The sequence below is a fragment of the Electrona antarctica genome (assembly GCF_951216825.1).
Source record: "Electrona antarctica genome assembly, chromosome: 14".
In the NCBI taxonomy this organism is placed as follows: Eukaryota; Metazoa; Chordata; class Actinopteri; order Myctophiformes; family Myctophidae; genus Electrona; species Electrona antarctica.
In genome coordinates this window covers 44,476,170-44,491,959 of record NC_136795.1, presented here as the reverse complement: position 1 = coordinate 44,491,959, position 15,790 = coordinate 44,476,170, and the positions used below count along the sequence as shown (strand labels likewise).

Here is a 15,790-nt window from a genome sequence, read left to right as displayed (position 1 = left end):
AAACCCATTGCTCTGTTTTTACTAACCACCAAACGGTGGTCACCTTATCACCTAAAACCGGAATAGCCTATGAGGCCTTAATTTAGCCTACAGTATCGAGATTTTGACGTGCCCTTTGACGGCCTTCGTTCGGCACAGAAACCTTTAAAACCACTGCGATACAGTACGTTATTGAGGGTCATTCATAAACAAACTCAAACGACAGAAAGAAGCACTGTGTCACTGTGGGGTTTTATTGGGGAATCAGGCTTACACACAATGCAGTACAGTACATCATCAGGCTCTCAGTGGGCCTGCACAATGTCAGACACATCACTCGTCGATGACCACGGTGTTGGAACTGGTCTGGCGTTCGCTGGAGAGCACGTTGCCATACTCGTCCACCTCCTGTATGATGGTCACCACCTTGGTGGTCTTGATGGTCTTGGTACTGCAGAGAGAGAGAGACAGAGAGAGAGAGAGAGAGAGAGAGAGAGAGAGAGAGAGACAGAGAGAGAGAGAGAGAGAGAGAGAGAGAGAGAGAGAGAGAGAGAGAGAGAGAGAGAGACCAAATGGAACAAAAAGGGTGGTTACAAGACACGCCAGGGCTTCCCAAACATTTCCATGCCAATTAAGTCCCCCAAATAGTCATAACAATGACTCCATCATACACCATTTGGATTTTTAGATAGGCTATTGCATTTTAGATTTGAAGTTTTATATTTGTGATCGGCAAAATAATTCAGTGTTTTTAATGGCACCTGTCTTTTAAAACCTGTGATCATGCTGAAAGTTGAATAAACATAAACAATAAACATAAACATAAACAATACTCTGCCTGTTGACCCCCTATATAAATTGAACAAATTAACTTAACAAATCATCTACAGATATATTACTTGTCGAGGTCTCCGTCCAGCAGCCTCCTGTACTCGGCGATCTCCATCTCCAGCTTGGTCTTCATGTGCAGCAGCCTCTGGTACTCCTGAGCCTGGCCCTCCGTGTCGGCTCTGAGCAGGGTCAGCTGCTCCTCCAGAATGCCCACCTGTCTCTGGTAGCCGGCCAGCAGGTTGGCGTACCCGCACTGGGTCTCGTCCAGGACGCCCTCCAGAGACGCTTTCTGCTCCACACATGGAAGATAGGGGAGGGGGATGGATTAGTGGAATGTAACGATTCATCTGTAAATCGATTAAAAACTATTTAGGAAAGTACAGGATCTTTGTAAGATAATTGATAAACAATATGTCATTTGTCTAGAAGCACTTATCCCGAGGCTGTTCGCCTTCCTGAATGCTGACCCTCTTTTCACTCGCACTTTACAGCTTGAAGCTGCTTTGTAAGAACGATGAACTGCGATGAATTGCCATTTATTTAACATGAATTGTAACGTTTTGCATTCTTCTTATTTATTGGTCCCTCTCATATGATGTTTGTACTTTTGTATCTTTTTCTACTGTGTGATGTGAATTATGTGTCTATTTGCATGTCTGTGTTTAGAGCACTGAAACAAATTCCAATCAACTCTGTTGACATGGCAATAAAGTATTGCATCTTGAACCTAGAAAATCATTTTGTGGTTATTAAATCGCGAAAAATCGTATTGTGAGTTGGGTGAAGTTACTGTATAAGAGCCCCTTTCCATTGCAATTGGACCAGAACATTGGCATTCTGAGTTCTCGTAAACTTTTGGTATAGTGGTACCTTTGAGGCTCACGGTTCTGCCTCGCAAGGCCTTTTAAATAACTAAACCAATCATAAAATGTGAACAGGAGCAGACCGTCTAATCAAACGTCAGTCTGCTTTTCTCGTCATCACTACAACGCTTAAGCGTTTCCCCTGATGTCGGCGGAAACAAAAACCATAACAAGCCATTATTCTGCCCTAAACCGATTCTTACCTTGCTGATCTCGGCCTGGAGCTCGATCTCCAGACTGTGCAGCGTCCGTCTGACCTCGATGATCTCACTCCGGGACGAGTCGAGGATCACGGTTCTTTGAGTGACTTCCTGGTTCAGCTCGGTGGTCTGTGGACACGGAAACCAACGTTAATGGGATTTATGGAATTTCTTAGGTTTGTTAGTTTGTTTTAAAATGTAGGCTATTCATTCTAAAAAATCAAAAAAAATCAAATATATATTTTTTAAATCTAGGAAAAAAAACGTTTTACTCGAGTCGTGACCAGTGTTTCGTCGACTAAAACTAAGACGACATTTTTTGTCGACTACCATTTTTCACTGACGAAAACTAAATGGAAACTAAATGAAAACTAAGCTATGGTGACTAAATGGTCTAAAATGTTAGGAGGGGACTAGTGGACAAGAGATCCAGTATAAATGTTACACTTGCACAACGCGTTGCACGTCGTGAGCTTGTAGATCTGCTATCGTCATTATGACGGCATCAAGGCCCGCCAAAGTCGACTAAATCAACTGTAGACTTAGTCGACTAAAACTAGACTAACGCTAAGACTAAAATGTGACTAAAACTACATGAAAACTATTCAAGAGACTATGACTAAAACTAAAATCAAAAATCTGCTGCCAAAAACAACACTGGCCGTGACCCATAGAAATTGGTCCGTGACCCACAGACATGGGTGCCGACCCACTGTTTGGGAACCAGTGGTGTGTAGCGTGGCCCTACCTTGGTCTGGAACCACGTCTCCAGCTCCAGGCGGTTCTGGGCCGTAACCCTCTCGTAGTGTTCCCTCATGGACTCCATGACCGTGGCCAGGCACTCCTGAGGGGCAGCGTCGATCTCCACGTTCACCTGGCATCCCACCTTGGAACGCAGCATCAGCATCTCCTGGAGAACCACACCAGATTGGCATTATTGTACGTGTTGGGTCAGATGAATCGACTTCATTGATTATTTAAGATTATTGGTATACTGTCCGTCCGGTAGGCTATACTCCACAGTACCCCCCAAAATGGCAAAAAGGAAAAGAAAAGCCTGCACGTCAATGTGCCCTCTTAAGCCCCATATACAGTCATATGACAAATAGTAAAAAGTGTAACACGTAAGCCCTATTTCCTTCTTTTGTATCACCATTATCATTTCTTTCAATATCTTCAAATCAACTTGGATATTTCCTTTTTATTTTAGCTTATAATTAATAGGGACACCAATCCCTATAATATTAATAACATTGTGTACACAAAGAAAACTGTTTTTTGGGTCAAAAGAGACAGACATGCAGGGCCGGTAGACAAGAAGGACACCCATTAGAACTACAACAGCTTTTGAGCGTCATCTTCGACCTCCAGACCAGACATCTACCAACCTCCTCGTGGTTGATTTTCAGCCTCATCAGCTCCTCCCTCAGGTCCTCGAGGTGCATCTCCACATTTGATCTGCTCACGGTCAGCTCATCCAGAACCCTCCTCAGACCAGCGATGTCTGCCTCCACACACTGGCGCATGGACAGCTCGCCCTCATACCTGGGGTAACGAAGGGAACGGTACAGTATACAGTCAGTGGTTGTATCAAAGTGGGGTCTGTCTGCGGACCCCCGGGGGTCCTTGAGGGGGTTCCAGGCGAGGCGATATATTATAACTCTATGGGTCCAGGGAATCCCCAGCAACATTATGTATTCTAGCCTGAAAGCCACGTTTTACCACACTCAGTAATTCGGAAAATGTGACCTGGGTTAGCCTAACCCAATTAGTCCAGGTGCTGATATCCAGGTCAATCTTTCAGTTCCCATGTTTTCTTGTGTTGTCTTGTATGATATGTCTGTTTTGTTTTGATAGTTACTGCATGTATGTATATCAACACTTTTAACAGCCTGCACATGTGAACTACAGATGAAAATGAGCTTGTTGCTAACTCTGGCTCATTTGCATGTATGTGAAACCTGAAATGTTGATTGATTTGCCTGAAGTCCCTGAATAAGTTAGTCTATCTATAAGTATTTTTATTTGTGATAGAATGCACACTCTATTTCTATCTATTAATATAGCTTATAGCTAGAATCAAAAATAGGCCTAAATTCAGCCTCAAACATACTATCCCGCTTAACTTGTTCTCTGTCTCTGTTCCTATGCTGTCATTCACCCGATGGAAGTACAACCCAAACCACAAGACATGTACGTGTCTCTCAGCTTAAAATGTGTTCATTTTCTCAAGAGAACAAAGCAGTATTTTTGTTTGTTTGTCTGTTTTGACGCCTGTTTCCGTACTTACTTGATTTTGAAGTCATCTGAAGCCAGCTTTGAATTGTCAATCGCCAGGTAGATTGTAGCGTTGCCAAGGACCGAGCTGGTGATCTATAGAGTGAGGAAGCAGTAGAAGTGTCAACGGCTGAACAGCTAGATCAGTGAAACATGTTCATGTCAAGGAGCCCCAAATGTATTTGGTCCAAGACCCCCGTCTGAAAAGATTGTGTGCCAGGTACTGAGGTACACCATGAGAGGCAATTAAGCTCACGCACTGTGAGCTTGCAGATCGGCTATTTTCGAATAGCCAATATAAAAAATAGGGTAACACTTGCAGATGCGGTTCATGAAGTAATGATTAACTCATGATTAACTAATACATTAGTTAAGCATTATTTCATCACAATTCATCATGAATTAATGATGAATTAATGATGACTTCATCATGAATTAACTGTAGTTAGTTAATCATGATTCATGGCATTCATGATTTCATTTATAGATCAGATTTTTTCGCCCAAATCAATGCCCACGATGAGTGCTCAAAGGCGGGTAGGTTTAGTCAGCAGACTGTCTCTCTGGAGGTCCTTCCTGGTTGTCCCCAAGGGTATTTTTTCTCAATTCTATGCCCACGATGAGTGCTCAAAGGTGGGTAGGGGTCCCTGGTGTTTTATGGATCATTTTTGGACTCACCCATTTTGCCCAAATCTATACCCAGGATGAGTGCTCATAGACGGGTAGGGTTAGTGAGCAGACTCGGCCTCTCTGGAGGTAATCTTTCTCAATTCTATGCCCACGATGAGTGCTCAAAAGTGGGTAGGGGTCTGTCCGAAGCTTTCCCTGCATGGTGCTTTATGGATCATTTTTGGACTCCCCCATGTTGCCCAAATCTATACCCAGGATGAGTGTTCATAGACGGGTAGGGTTAGTGAGCAGACTCGGTCTCTCTCTGGAGGTAATTTTTCTCAATTCTATGCCCACGATGAGTGCTCAAAGGTGGGTAGGGGTCCCTGGTGTTTTATGGATCATTTTTGGACTCACCCATTTTGCCCAAATCTATACCCAGGATGAGTGCTCATAGACGGGTAGGGTTAGTGATCAGACTCGGCCTCTCTGGAGGTAATTTTTCTCAATTCTATGCCCACGATGAGTGCTCAAAGGTGGGTAGGGGTCCCTGGTGTTTTATGGATCATTTTTGGACTCACCCATTTTGCCCAAATCTGGATGAGTGCTCATAGGCGGGAAGTGGTCTCTCCAGAGGTCTCCCTTGTAGTTTATGGGTAACTTCTGGACATTATAACCAGAGAGTTGGACTATATTAATGATCAAATATCATTAGTTAATAGTTAGTTAATTGATATTTGCACCCCAAAGTAAAGTGGCAACATCATCATCATGAACTACCATTACATTGTACTTACTTACTAAAGAGTTGGACTCTATTAATGATTAACTATCATTAGTTAATAGTTAGTTAATGGTTATTTGTACCCCAAAGTAAAGTGACAACATTTTCATCATGAACTAATCATGAACTAGCTGTAGTTAATGGATATTTGCACCCCAAAGTAAAGCGACAACATTTTCATCATGAACTAGCTGTAGTTAATAGTTAGTTAATGGATATTTGCACCCCAAAGTAAAGTGACAACATTTTCATCATGAACTAGCTGTAGTTAATAGTTAGTTAATGGATATTTGTACCCCAAAGTAAAGTGACAACATTTTCATCATTAACTAATCATGAACTAGCTGTAGTTAAGGTTATTTGTACCCCAAAGTAAAGTGACAACATTTTCATCATGAACTAATCATGAACTAGCTGTAGTTAATGGATATTTGCACCCCAAAGTAAAGTGACAACATTTTCATCATGAACTAGCTGTAGTTAATAGTTAGTTAATGGATATTTGTACCCCAAAGTAAAGTGACAACATTTTCATCATGAACTAGCTGTAGTTAATAGTTAGTTAATGGATATTTGTACCCCAAAGTAAAGTGACAACATTTTCATCATGAACTAATCATGAACTCTTGATTAACTAATTATGAAGTAATCATGAACTGGAAATTTGGACACAAAGTCACATCAATATAAATAATAGTGAAATGCAATACTAACAATACAATACAATCTGAATCCAAAATTACAATTACAAGCCACCTTCAATATTGCCATTTTTTATTTACAGCCACACCCTCCCCCCACACAGAAAACTAAAAACAAAAACACATAAGAACACTTAAACATAAAAAATATACCACAAAATAAATAAAATCGTAAATTACCTGGCTCTTAAAATATATTTAAAAAGTCCTTTAACAAGGCCAACCAGAGGTGTTTTCAAATACAGTGCTTTTCACATCAGTGACACTTACTATTATTCTCCAATTATGTAACAAACTAAGGCATTACAAAATAAAGATGACTTTGTATCCATAATTTGGCTTACTGCCAGTGTGCAGCACACATTTGGCATAAATTCACAATAAAACAAAAAACAATTACTTCTTGTATATAACAAGAAGCCTATTGGTCTTTTTTATATCCGCTATAGTGCTGATGTAACCCTAGTTACGGACTAGTAATAGAGAATACAGGTAGTAGTAATCAATAGTGTGTATGTCAATAAATGGACTAGTATCAAAAGCACAGCTAGTGTTTTTAAGAGCCAGTGATGCATATCAATAACAAAGTGTTAAATGGCCACTTATTACCAAATAGACAGCAGTAATATGAAAAATAACAAACAAAAAGAAAAGCCGGCAAAAATATGAAAACCCTTAGTTCCCAAAGTTTTTGTTGTCGTTGGGGCTCTTTCATCTGAATTGTGACATTGTTCAATTGGTCTTTTTCCTACCACACAAACCGTGAGGGAGGGGAATCAATGTTGCACCATCAGTGTCCAGACTTGGATCCGTTAACTTGCCATCCAATATGCACTGGGAATTTATCTGGGGAATTGTTGGGTATGGAGACTGTGGAGCCTCACATGGACCTGGGCTCCTCAGTGGATGGGAAGGGAAGCGCTGTCCTCTTCTCCATGTTCTCCAGGGGATGAAGATGGGGATCACCCAATCTAAAAAAAACCTGACCTATGGTAGATCGGACAAGATCCATTAGCATGTTATTCACACTGTGTAAAATGTTTTTAAATCCCCATGAATTAGTAAAAATTAACACCTTTTTAACTTGCATTAATTAGCTTAATCATTTTCTTTTTATAGTAATCATTTCAAATACATTGAAAACCATTCAAAATAATTCAAAGTACTTATTTTCTTTTACAATGTTTCAAATATTCACTATATTCAATGAACTGTTCCTTTTCCACAAAAATACTATGAAATGCTCCTTTAAGTATCACAATGCAATGAGTTAAATTGCATAAAGTGCACATTCAATCGCTTTACAGGGTGTTTTGTGCAGTAACTGAGGTATTCATGACTCAAATGTGCTTAGTATCTCTCCCTGGCTAGCATCAGGTGAGAGATGCACTAAAAATGTACATTCAATCACCATAACCCAAAATACTCATGTACAGGAATAAGTGTTTCAAAATGTAAAACACCATTTAAGATAACCATCTTTGTTCTACATTGTCTCACTCACCACTGATCAATGAATGAATGGGCTCAGACTGCAATGTCACCTGTACTACTGGCTGCTCAGTGATTTGCAATACTCGCTCTCACACTGCTCTGCAAAGTTCAAAATGACACAATATACAAATCAGGAGTTGTCTAACAACATTAAGAATGTGGATGATTTGAATTGGAAGATTATTTTGTAGTCTTACCAAGTGGATTGCAAAGATTGTTCCTCTGTGTGTGTTTACAACAACACATGAAGAACCAGCCATGTGTTCAATTGAACAGGAAAGGGGAGTTTTCCTGCCTAAATACTGACAGGAAGTGGAATCACTGGTAGGCTGGACATAAACGCTTACATGCTCACTGATTGGCCACTTAGGTTAGCAATCACAGAGCCAGGTAATTTTAACCCTTTGCAAAAACCTGTTAGACATCCTGTTTGTTTGTTTGTTTGTTTTCCCTTTCATGTATATAGCTTCTTGGCATTTTAATCAGACTTGTAGAGCAACATTTTAGATATATTGTATATAACTTAAATGCATTCATTCACTGTAAAAAAAATTAACGTATGTATCCTATTAACTATTTTTTAATTCAGCCTACCCAGGCTTGAAAGCAGGCAGCCAATTTACAAGTGTTAAAAACGATCTAAAATGCTTTTGAAATAACACATATTTAAGTTCTAAAATGTTGCTCCACAAGTCTGTTTAAAATACAAAACAAACTATTTACATGAAAGAGAAAAGGATTAAAATTACCTGGCTCTGTGATTGCCAGTGGCCAATCAGTGAGCCTGTAAGCATTTGTGTCCAGCCTACCAGTGATTCTACTTCCTGTTAGTATTTAAGCAGGAAAACGTCCTTTTCCTGTTCAATTGAACACATGGCTGGTTCTTCATGTGCTCTTGTAAACAAACACAGAGAGACAATCTTTTGCAATCTGCCTGGTAAGACTAAAACATAATCTTCCAATTCAAATCATTCACATTCTTAATGTTGTTAGGCAACTCCTGATTTGTGTATTGTGTCATTTTGAACTTTGCAGTGTGAGAGTGTTGCAAATCACTGAGCAGCCAGGTGACATTGCAGTCTCAGCATTCATTAAGTGGTGAGTGAGACAATGTAGAACAAAGATGGTTATCTTAAATGGTGTTTAGCCACAATACATCCTGCCAATGATTTATTGTTAAATTTAAGTATTTAAGTTCATGTTACATTTTGAAAGACAGTTTGTTACTGAAGGAATACAATATGCATGTACATGAGAATTTTGGGTTATAGTGACTGAAGGTACATTTAAGGGTACATACTAAGCACATTTGCGTCATCAATACCTCCTAGTTACTGCACAAAACACCCTGTAAACCTTTTGAATGTGCACTTTAACTCATTTCATTGTGATACTTAAAGGAGCATTTTATACTATTTTTATTTTTGTGGAAAAGGAACAGTTCATTGAATATTAAACATTGTAAAAGAAAATAAGTGTTTTGAATTATTTTGAATGGTTTTCAATGTATTTTAAATACATGATTACTATAAAAATAACATGATTAAGCTAATTAATGCAACTTAAAAAGGTGTTAATTTATGCTAATTCATGGGGTTTTTGATCTATCATAGGTCAGGTTTTTTAGATCCCATCCTCATCCCTTGGAGCATCTCACGTGGAGAAGAGGACAGCGCTTCCCTTCCGATCCATCGAGGAGCCAAGGTGCATGTGAGGCTCCACTGTCTCCATACCCAACGATTCCCCAGATAGATTCCAAGTGTATACTGGGTGGTGAGATCCATGGTTTGTGTGGTAGGACAAAGACCAATCGAACACTGTCACAGTTCAGATAAAAGAGCCCCAACGAGAACAAAAACAAACTTTGGGAACTAAGGGTTTTCATATTTTTTCCGGCTTTTCTTTTTGTTTGTTATTTTTCATATTACTGTTGTAGTCATTTTTCTATGTCTATTTGGTAATAATAAGTGGCCATGTAACAATTACTATTCATTGTTGACTGTGTTATATTTATAAGAGCCAGGTCATTTTGTTTCATAGTTGTGTCAAACCATATTGGATAAGCAATGATCTTAACAAGTACTTTAGTTTTATAGTTGAGAGGAAAAATTGTGCTGCTGATTTGGATAAGCACTGTTGTTGGCTTTGTTAAAGGCCTTGCCTTGGCGGGCAGCAGGTGGGCCAGATGTGTGGATGCCAGTCCATTGGCGTCTGCGCCAGGGCTGTATCTAGCTCACCCGCTGTTGGCCCGGGTGGCTGGTGTCGGCCTGCCCCTCGTTCTGTGTCCTCTGCCTACTTCCTTGCTTTTGTTTTGTTGTTCTTTTGTATTTTACATTTGTATTTTGTATAATACTTTATTTATTTTGTGGTATATTTTTGTTTGTGTTAAGTGTTTTTATTTTAGTTTTTAGTTTCTGTGTTGGGGGAGAGTGTGTATGTGTGTGTGTGTGTGTGTGTGTGTGTGTGTGTGTGTGTGTGTGTGTGTGTGTGTGTGGGGGGGGGGGGGTTGCTGTAAATAAAAAAATGGCAATATTGAAGGTGGCTTGTAATTGTACATTTGGATTCAGATTGTAATGTATTGTTAGTATTGTATTGTTTTGCATTCACTATTATTTATATTGATGTGACTTTGTGTCCATATATCCAGTTCATGATGAATTCATGATTAGTTAATCATGAGTTCATGATTAGTTTATGATGAAAATGTTGTCACTTTACTTTGGGGTGCAAATAACCATTAACTAACTGTTAACTACAGCTAGTTCATGATGAAAATGTTGTCACTTTACTTTGGGGTGCAAATAACCATTAACTAACTGTTAACTACAGCTAGTTCATGATGAAAATGTTGCCACTTTACTTTGGGGTGCAAATATCAATTAACTAACTATTAACTAATGATAGTTAATCATTAATAGAGTCCAACTCTCTAGTAAGTAAGTACAATGTAATGGTAGTTCATGATGAAAATGTTGCCACTTTACTTTGGGGTGCAAATATCAATTAACTAACTATTAACTAATGATAGTTAATCATTAATAGAGTCCAACTCTCTAGTAAGTAAGTACAATGTAATGGTAGTTCATGATGAAAATGTTGCCACTTTACTTTGGGGTGCAAATATCAATTAACTAACTATTAACTAATGATAGTTAATCATTAATAGAGTCCAACTCTCTAGTAAGTAAGTAAAATGTAATGGTAGTTCATGATTATAATGTCCAGAAGTTACCCATAAACTACAAGGGAGACCTCTACAAGGGAGACCTACCCACCTTTGAGCACTCATCGTGGGCATAGAATTGAGAAAAACTACCTCCAGAGAGACCGAGTCTGCTCACTAACCCTACCCGTCTATGAGCACTCATCCAGGGTATAGATTTGGGCAAAATGGGTGAGTCCAAAAATGATCCATAAAACACCAGGGACCCCTACCCACCTTTGAGCACTCATCGTGGGCATAGAATTGAGAAAAATTACCTCCAGAGAGACCGAGTCTGCTCACTAACCCTACCCGTCTATGAGCACTCATCCTGGGTATAGATTTGGGCAAAATGGGTGAGTCCAAAAATTATCCATAAAACACCAGGGACCCCTACCCACCTTTGAGCACTCATCGTGGGCATAGAATTGAGAAAAATTACCTCCAGAGAGACCGAGTCTGCTCACTAACCCTACCCGTCTATGAGCACTCATCCTGGGTATAGATTTGGGCAAAATGGGTGAGTCCAAAAATTATCCATAAAACACCAGGGACCCCTACCCACCTTTGAGCACTCATCGTGGGCATAGAATTGAGAAAAATTACCGCCAGAGAGACCGAGTCTGCTCACTAACCCTACCCGTCTATGAGCACTCATCCTGGGTATAGATTTGGGCAAAATGGGGGGGTCCAAAAATGATCCATAAAGCACCAGGGAGAGCTCCGGACAGACCCCTACCAACCTTTGAGCACCCATCGTGGGCAAAGAATTGAGTAAAATGACCCATGGGTACAACCAGGAATGACCTCCAGAGAGACTGAGAGACCTACCCGCCTATGAGCACTCATCCTGGGCATAGATTTGGGCGGAAAAATTAGATCTATAAATCATCTACAAATCGTGGTTAACTAATGACGATTCATGATGAATCATCAGAATCATCATCATCATGAATCATAATGAATTCATCATGATTCATGATGAATTGTGATGAAATAATGATTAACTAATGCTTAACTAATGTATTAGTTAATCATTAGTTAATCATTAGTTCATGAACCGTATCTGCAAGTGTTACCAAAAATAGGGCTAAAGTGGTTAGACTGGCTTTTAGCTAATTTTGTCGGGGAGGTGGTAGAAAGGGCTACCACCTCAAGGATGCATAACCAGTATCCTGTTAGTGGGACCTCTTTGGCTGGGGGGGGGGGGTATCTTTAGGCTAGGAGAGTATCTGTAATGGTTACGCCTAACCTGTTCAGCAAGCATTTAGTCTAGCATTCCAAAAGGTTTCAAAATAGTCTACTCATTAAATTGTCTGGACAGCAATGTCAGCAATTTAAAAATACAACATAAATAATTTGTCAATAATTTTATATGAATTAATACAGACTCAGTTCTGTTGCTTCCAATGTTTACTTTATACCTCTATACTTTGTCATAATTATGATGACTAGCGAATAGTAGATCTACAAGTTGATGCTATGGGTTTTTGTGAGCAATACATTGAGCTTGTAAATCTGCTATTTTCAGGATTTTTGAAAATGAAAATTATTTTAACCCATTTAGACTGGGACAGGATCTGTCATTTAAAATGTTAGCATTGGCTATTCAAAAATAGCAGATATACAAGCTCACAGTGCGTCACTTTGTGCCGCACTGCAAGCTTGTACAAAATAATTCAAAGTACTGATTTAGAAGGCATTTGTAGAATCGGCATTGAAAATGAAATGAAAATGATTGAAAATGATGGGAAACGTTTGCAAGAAATCTTCCTATATGATGACAAAATAGCGAAGCCATGTTGAAAGTAAATGTAATGTAAAAGTGTGACCAAGCTCCGAAAATGTACATGAGTTCATGAGATCGATACCGTTTGCTACAGCACCTAACTAACTCCGCGGAAAAAAGCTCTTAATTTCTCACCTGGTCCTGAAGTTGGCTGATCTGGATCTTGAAGGCGGTGCAGTCGTGCGTCTCCGGCACGGCCCTCTGCTCCAGGAACTGCCTGATCTTCAGCTCCAGGTCGGTGTTGGCCGCCTCCAGGGAGCGCACCTGGTCCAGGTAGGTGGCCAGGCGGTCGTTGAGTTTCTGCATGGCGGCCTTCTTGTTGTCGTGGATGTTGATGCAGGGGCCGGACACCTCCACGCAGCTGGTGCTGCGGACCATGGAGGCCTGGGAGATGCGGACGCCGGAACCTCCGGCTCCGCCGTACATGCTGCCGGCCCGCAGACCACGTGTATAGGTGGGAGCAGGGTCGACACTAAAACCGCAGGTGGGCATAGACGTCATGGGAGGCTCGATGTATAGCTGACCGAAGGAGGGCATCGTCATGGGAGAGCGAGGAGAGCTCACAGAGGAAAAAGACATGTCTGAGTGAGGTTTTCGGCTGGTCGGCGGCGGCAGGTTAAGCTCTGGATGGAGAGGATGAGGTTTTCGGCTGGTCGGCGGTGGCAGGTTGAACGCTCTGGACGGAGAGAGGAGAGGGCTGTGAGTGAAGTGAAGCACTAGGTTTGACACCGGCACCTTTTATAGTGTGAACGTGAGGGAGGGGCGGCCAGGCGGTTTCGGAGCATTTAGAATACCAGATAACTGGTTTTGTGGCTAATCAGCAGCACAGGTCCGGCAGGTTGGAATGTCCTGCGATGTGTGACCGCGTGTCACTATCAGATGAGGAGGTCCATTATTAGAGATTAGCCATAGTGGTCGTCCGGCTTGTCGCCTGAGGACATGCTGCGGTTTGCCTTCACACTGGCTGTGTCAAGCGCAGCAAGGAAACGAAGCAGGGAATTTTATCAATGTGTTCAATTCATAAAATACACAGTGAAAGCTATGGTGTTAAAAAATATAGTTAGGACTTTTGACTTTTGTAAAGTGAGGGTAACGGATGTAGTGTGTCGTCGGGGAATGTGTGTGTGTGTGTGTGTGTGTGTGTGTGTGTGTGTGTGTGTGTGTGTGTGTGTGTGTGTGTGTGTGCGCCAGCCACTGTTCTTTTGGGCACATGAACGAGGCACTGCGGAGATGGGAGCACAAAATTATTCGAAGTTTACAATAGCTTAAATAGCTACTCCCAGTCCCAGAGTCCCATTGATGATCCGATCACCATATAGCCTACCATGTTTACGCACGACAGATTTGGCGTTTATTTTCTCAGTTGCTGTTGCTAGTCATATGGCTGCCAGTTCCCTGCACCTGATGTTGTGTGCATGGGAGTTGTGACAGCATCCTCTGTCCCCCTCGTGGCCCGATAGGCGAACTGGAAAGGGTCCAGCTGTGACCTGACAGTTGGCAGAATGATGTTCAGAAGTCTTCGGTCAATAATAAACTTTTGGAGCAGATGAGTGTGCAGATTCTCTTCTCTTTTTCTGATGTCACTTTTGAACCCAGTACATCCCCTAATAAAAGTGATTATTTTACTATAGTTTCAGAATCAGTCTTTGCAGGCATTTCATCATTGCTGAGGTTAATGCAACGGGTCTATAGCGGTTAGGTTCTGAGGGGCGGGGTTTCTTGGGTACCGGTATGACGGTGGATGTTTTCCAGAGGGTGGGTATACGGCTGCTGTCCTGTAGGACAGGGGTTCTTTTTTTTTTTGCAACTGAATGGCTGGAAAATGGAAATTAAGTTTATATATAGTACACAGAGTACACCTTCCCTAATGATTATATCTGGTTTCAGTCTTTATTTATGGTGTATCGTCGCTGTTATTAAGGTTATTGTAGCAGTCAATTTATATTGGGGGTCGGTAGGGGGCGGGGTCAAAGCATTTCCGGGGGTCCCCGGCCAAAAACGTTGAGAACCACTGCTGTAAGACTCCCAGAAGATGGAGTGAAGTGCACAACCCGCCACATTGTGTTTTGAGTGAGTTGCCTTGTAAGTAATAGACGTTCCGCCCATAGGTCAGTGCCTACATCTCCTGTTCCCGTAGGAAACATAAACAACAAAGGTTTAAAGTTTGAAGCTTTTTCCACAAGTCGTACAAAAAAAGGGCTTCCCCAAAAGGGTTTAAGTTTAAAGCGTTTCCACAAATCCTACATTAGATGTGGCAAACCTTTGCTACAAACTTTGTAACTGTTATTTATTTTTACACATAACAACATATTTACACATAGTACCTGATATGAGACATATATGGTTTGACTCCGACCTGTCCTTTGACGGGCAAATAACCAAAGTCACAGTCCTGCTTTTTCTAATTGAGAAACATTCACAGAATCAAACCATTCCTCATCCGCACAGACCTCGAAAAAGTTATTCACGCATTTATATCCTCACGCCTAGACTACTGCAATGCCATGTACTCTGGGCTCACCAAAAAAGCAATAGCTCGCCTACAAATGGTACAGAATTCTGCAGCGAGACTGCTAACAACACATCACCCCTGTACTGGCCTCCCTTCATTGGTTGCCAGTACATTTTAAAATTGTATTGATAACTTTTAAAGCTGTGCGAGGCCTGGCCCCTACCTACATCTCTGCCATGCTAAAGCCGTACAACCCCCCGCGTACCCTCAGATCGGTGGGTAGGGGTCTCCTGACTCCCATGAAAACCAAACTAGTCACCATGGGTGACCGGGCGTTCGCAGCCAGGGCACCATACTTGTGGAATGCCCTACCCCAGAACCTGAGGGACGCAACCTCAGTGGCTCTTTTTAAAGCACTATTAAAACCCCACCTATTCACACAGGCTTTCCCCTAGATGTATTGTCTTCACTATGTGGTATTGTTTTATTTGTATTGTTTATTTATTGCTGTGTAATGCTGTAACGCTGTATTTCTATTGTTTTATTCCAGTAAGTGCCTCTTAACTGATGTATTGCCTTTTTATATGCCACTGGAAAGCACTTTGTAAC

At 41.1% G+C, this 15,790-nt stretch overlaps 1 protein-coding gene across 1 annotated transcript; it reads right to left on the bottom strand.

Annotated features, from left to right (window-relative positions):
- Window positions 1-312: 312 nt before the first annotated feature.
- Window positions 313-15,419, bottom strand: LOC306937226 (keratin, type I cytoskeletal 19-like; the record flags this gene model as incomplete). Its single annotated transcript, XM_079520891.1, has 8 exons — window positions 313-430; window positions 879-1,099; window positions 1,877-2,002; window positions 2,622-2,783; window positions 3,262-3,418; window positions 4,164-4,246; window positions 12,865-13,405; window positions 15,409-15,419. 8 exons carry the CDS (start codon window positions 15,417-15,419, stop codon window positions 313-315), a joined length of 1,419 nt encoding a protein of 472 aa, XP_079377017.1.
- Between the last annotated feature and the right edge of the window lie 371 nt (window positions 15,420-15,790).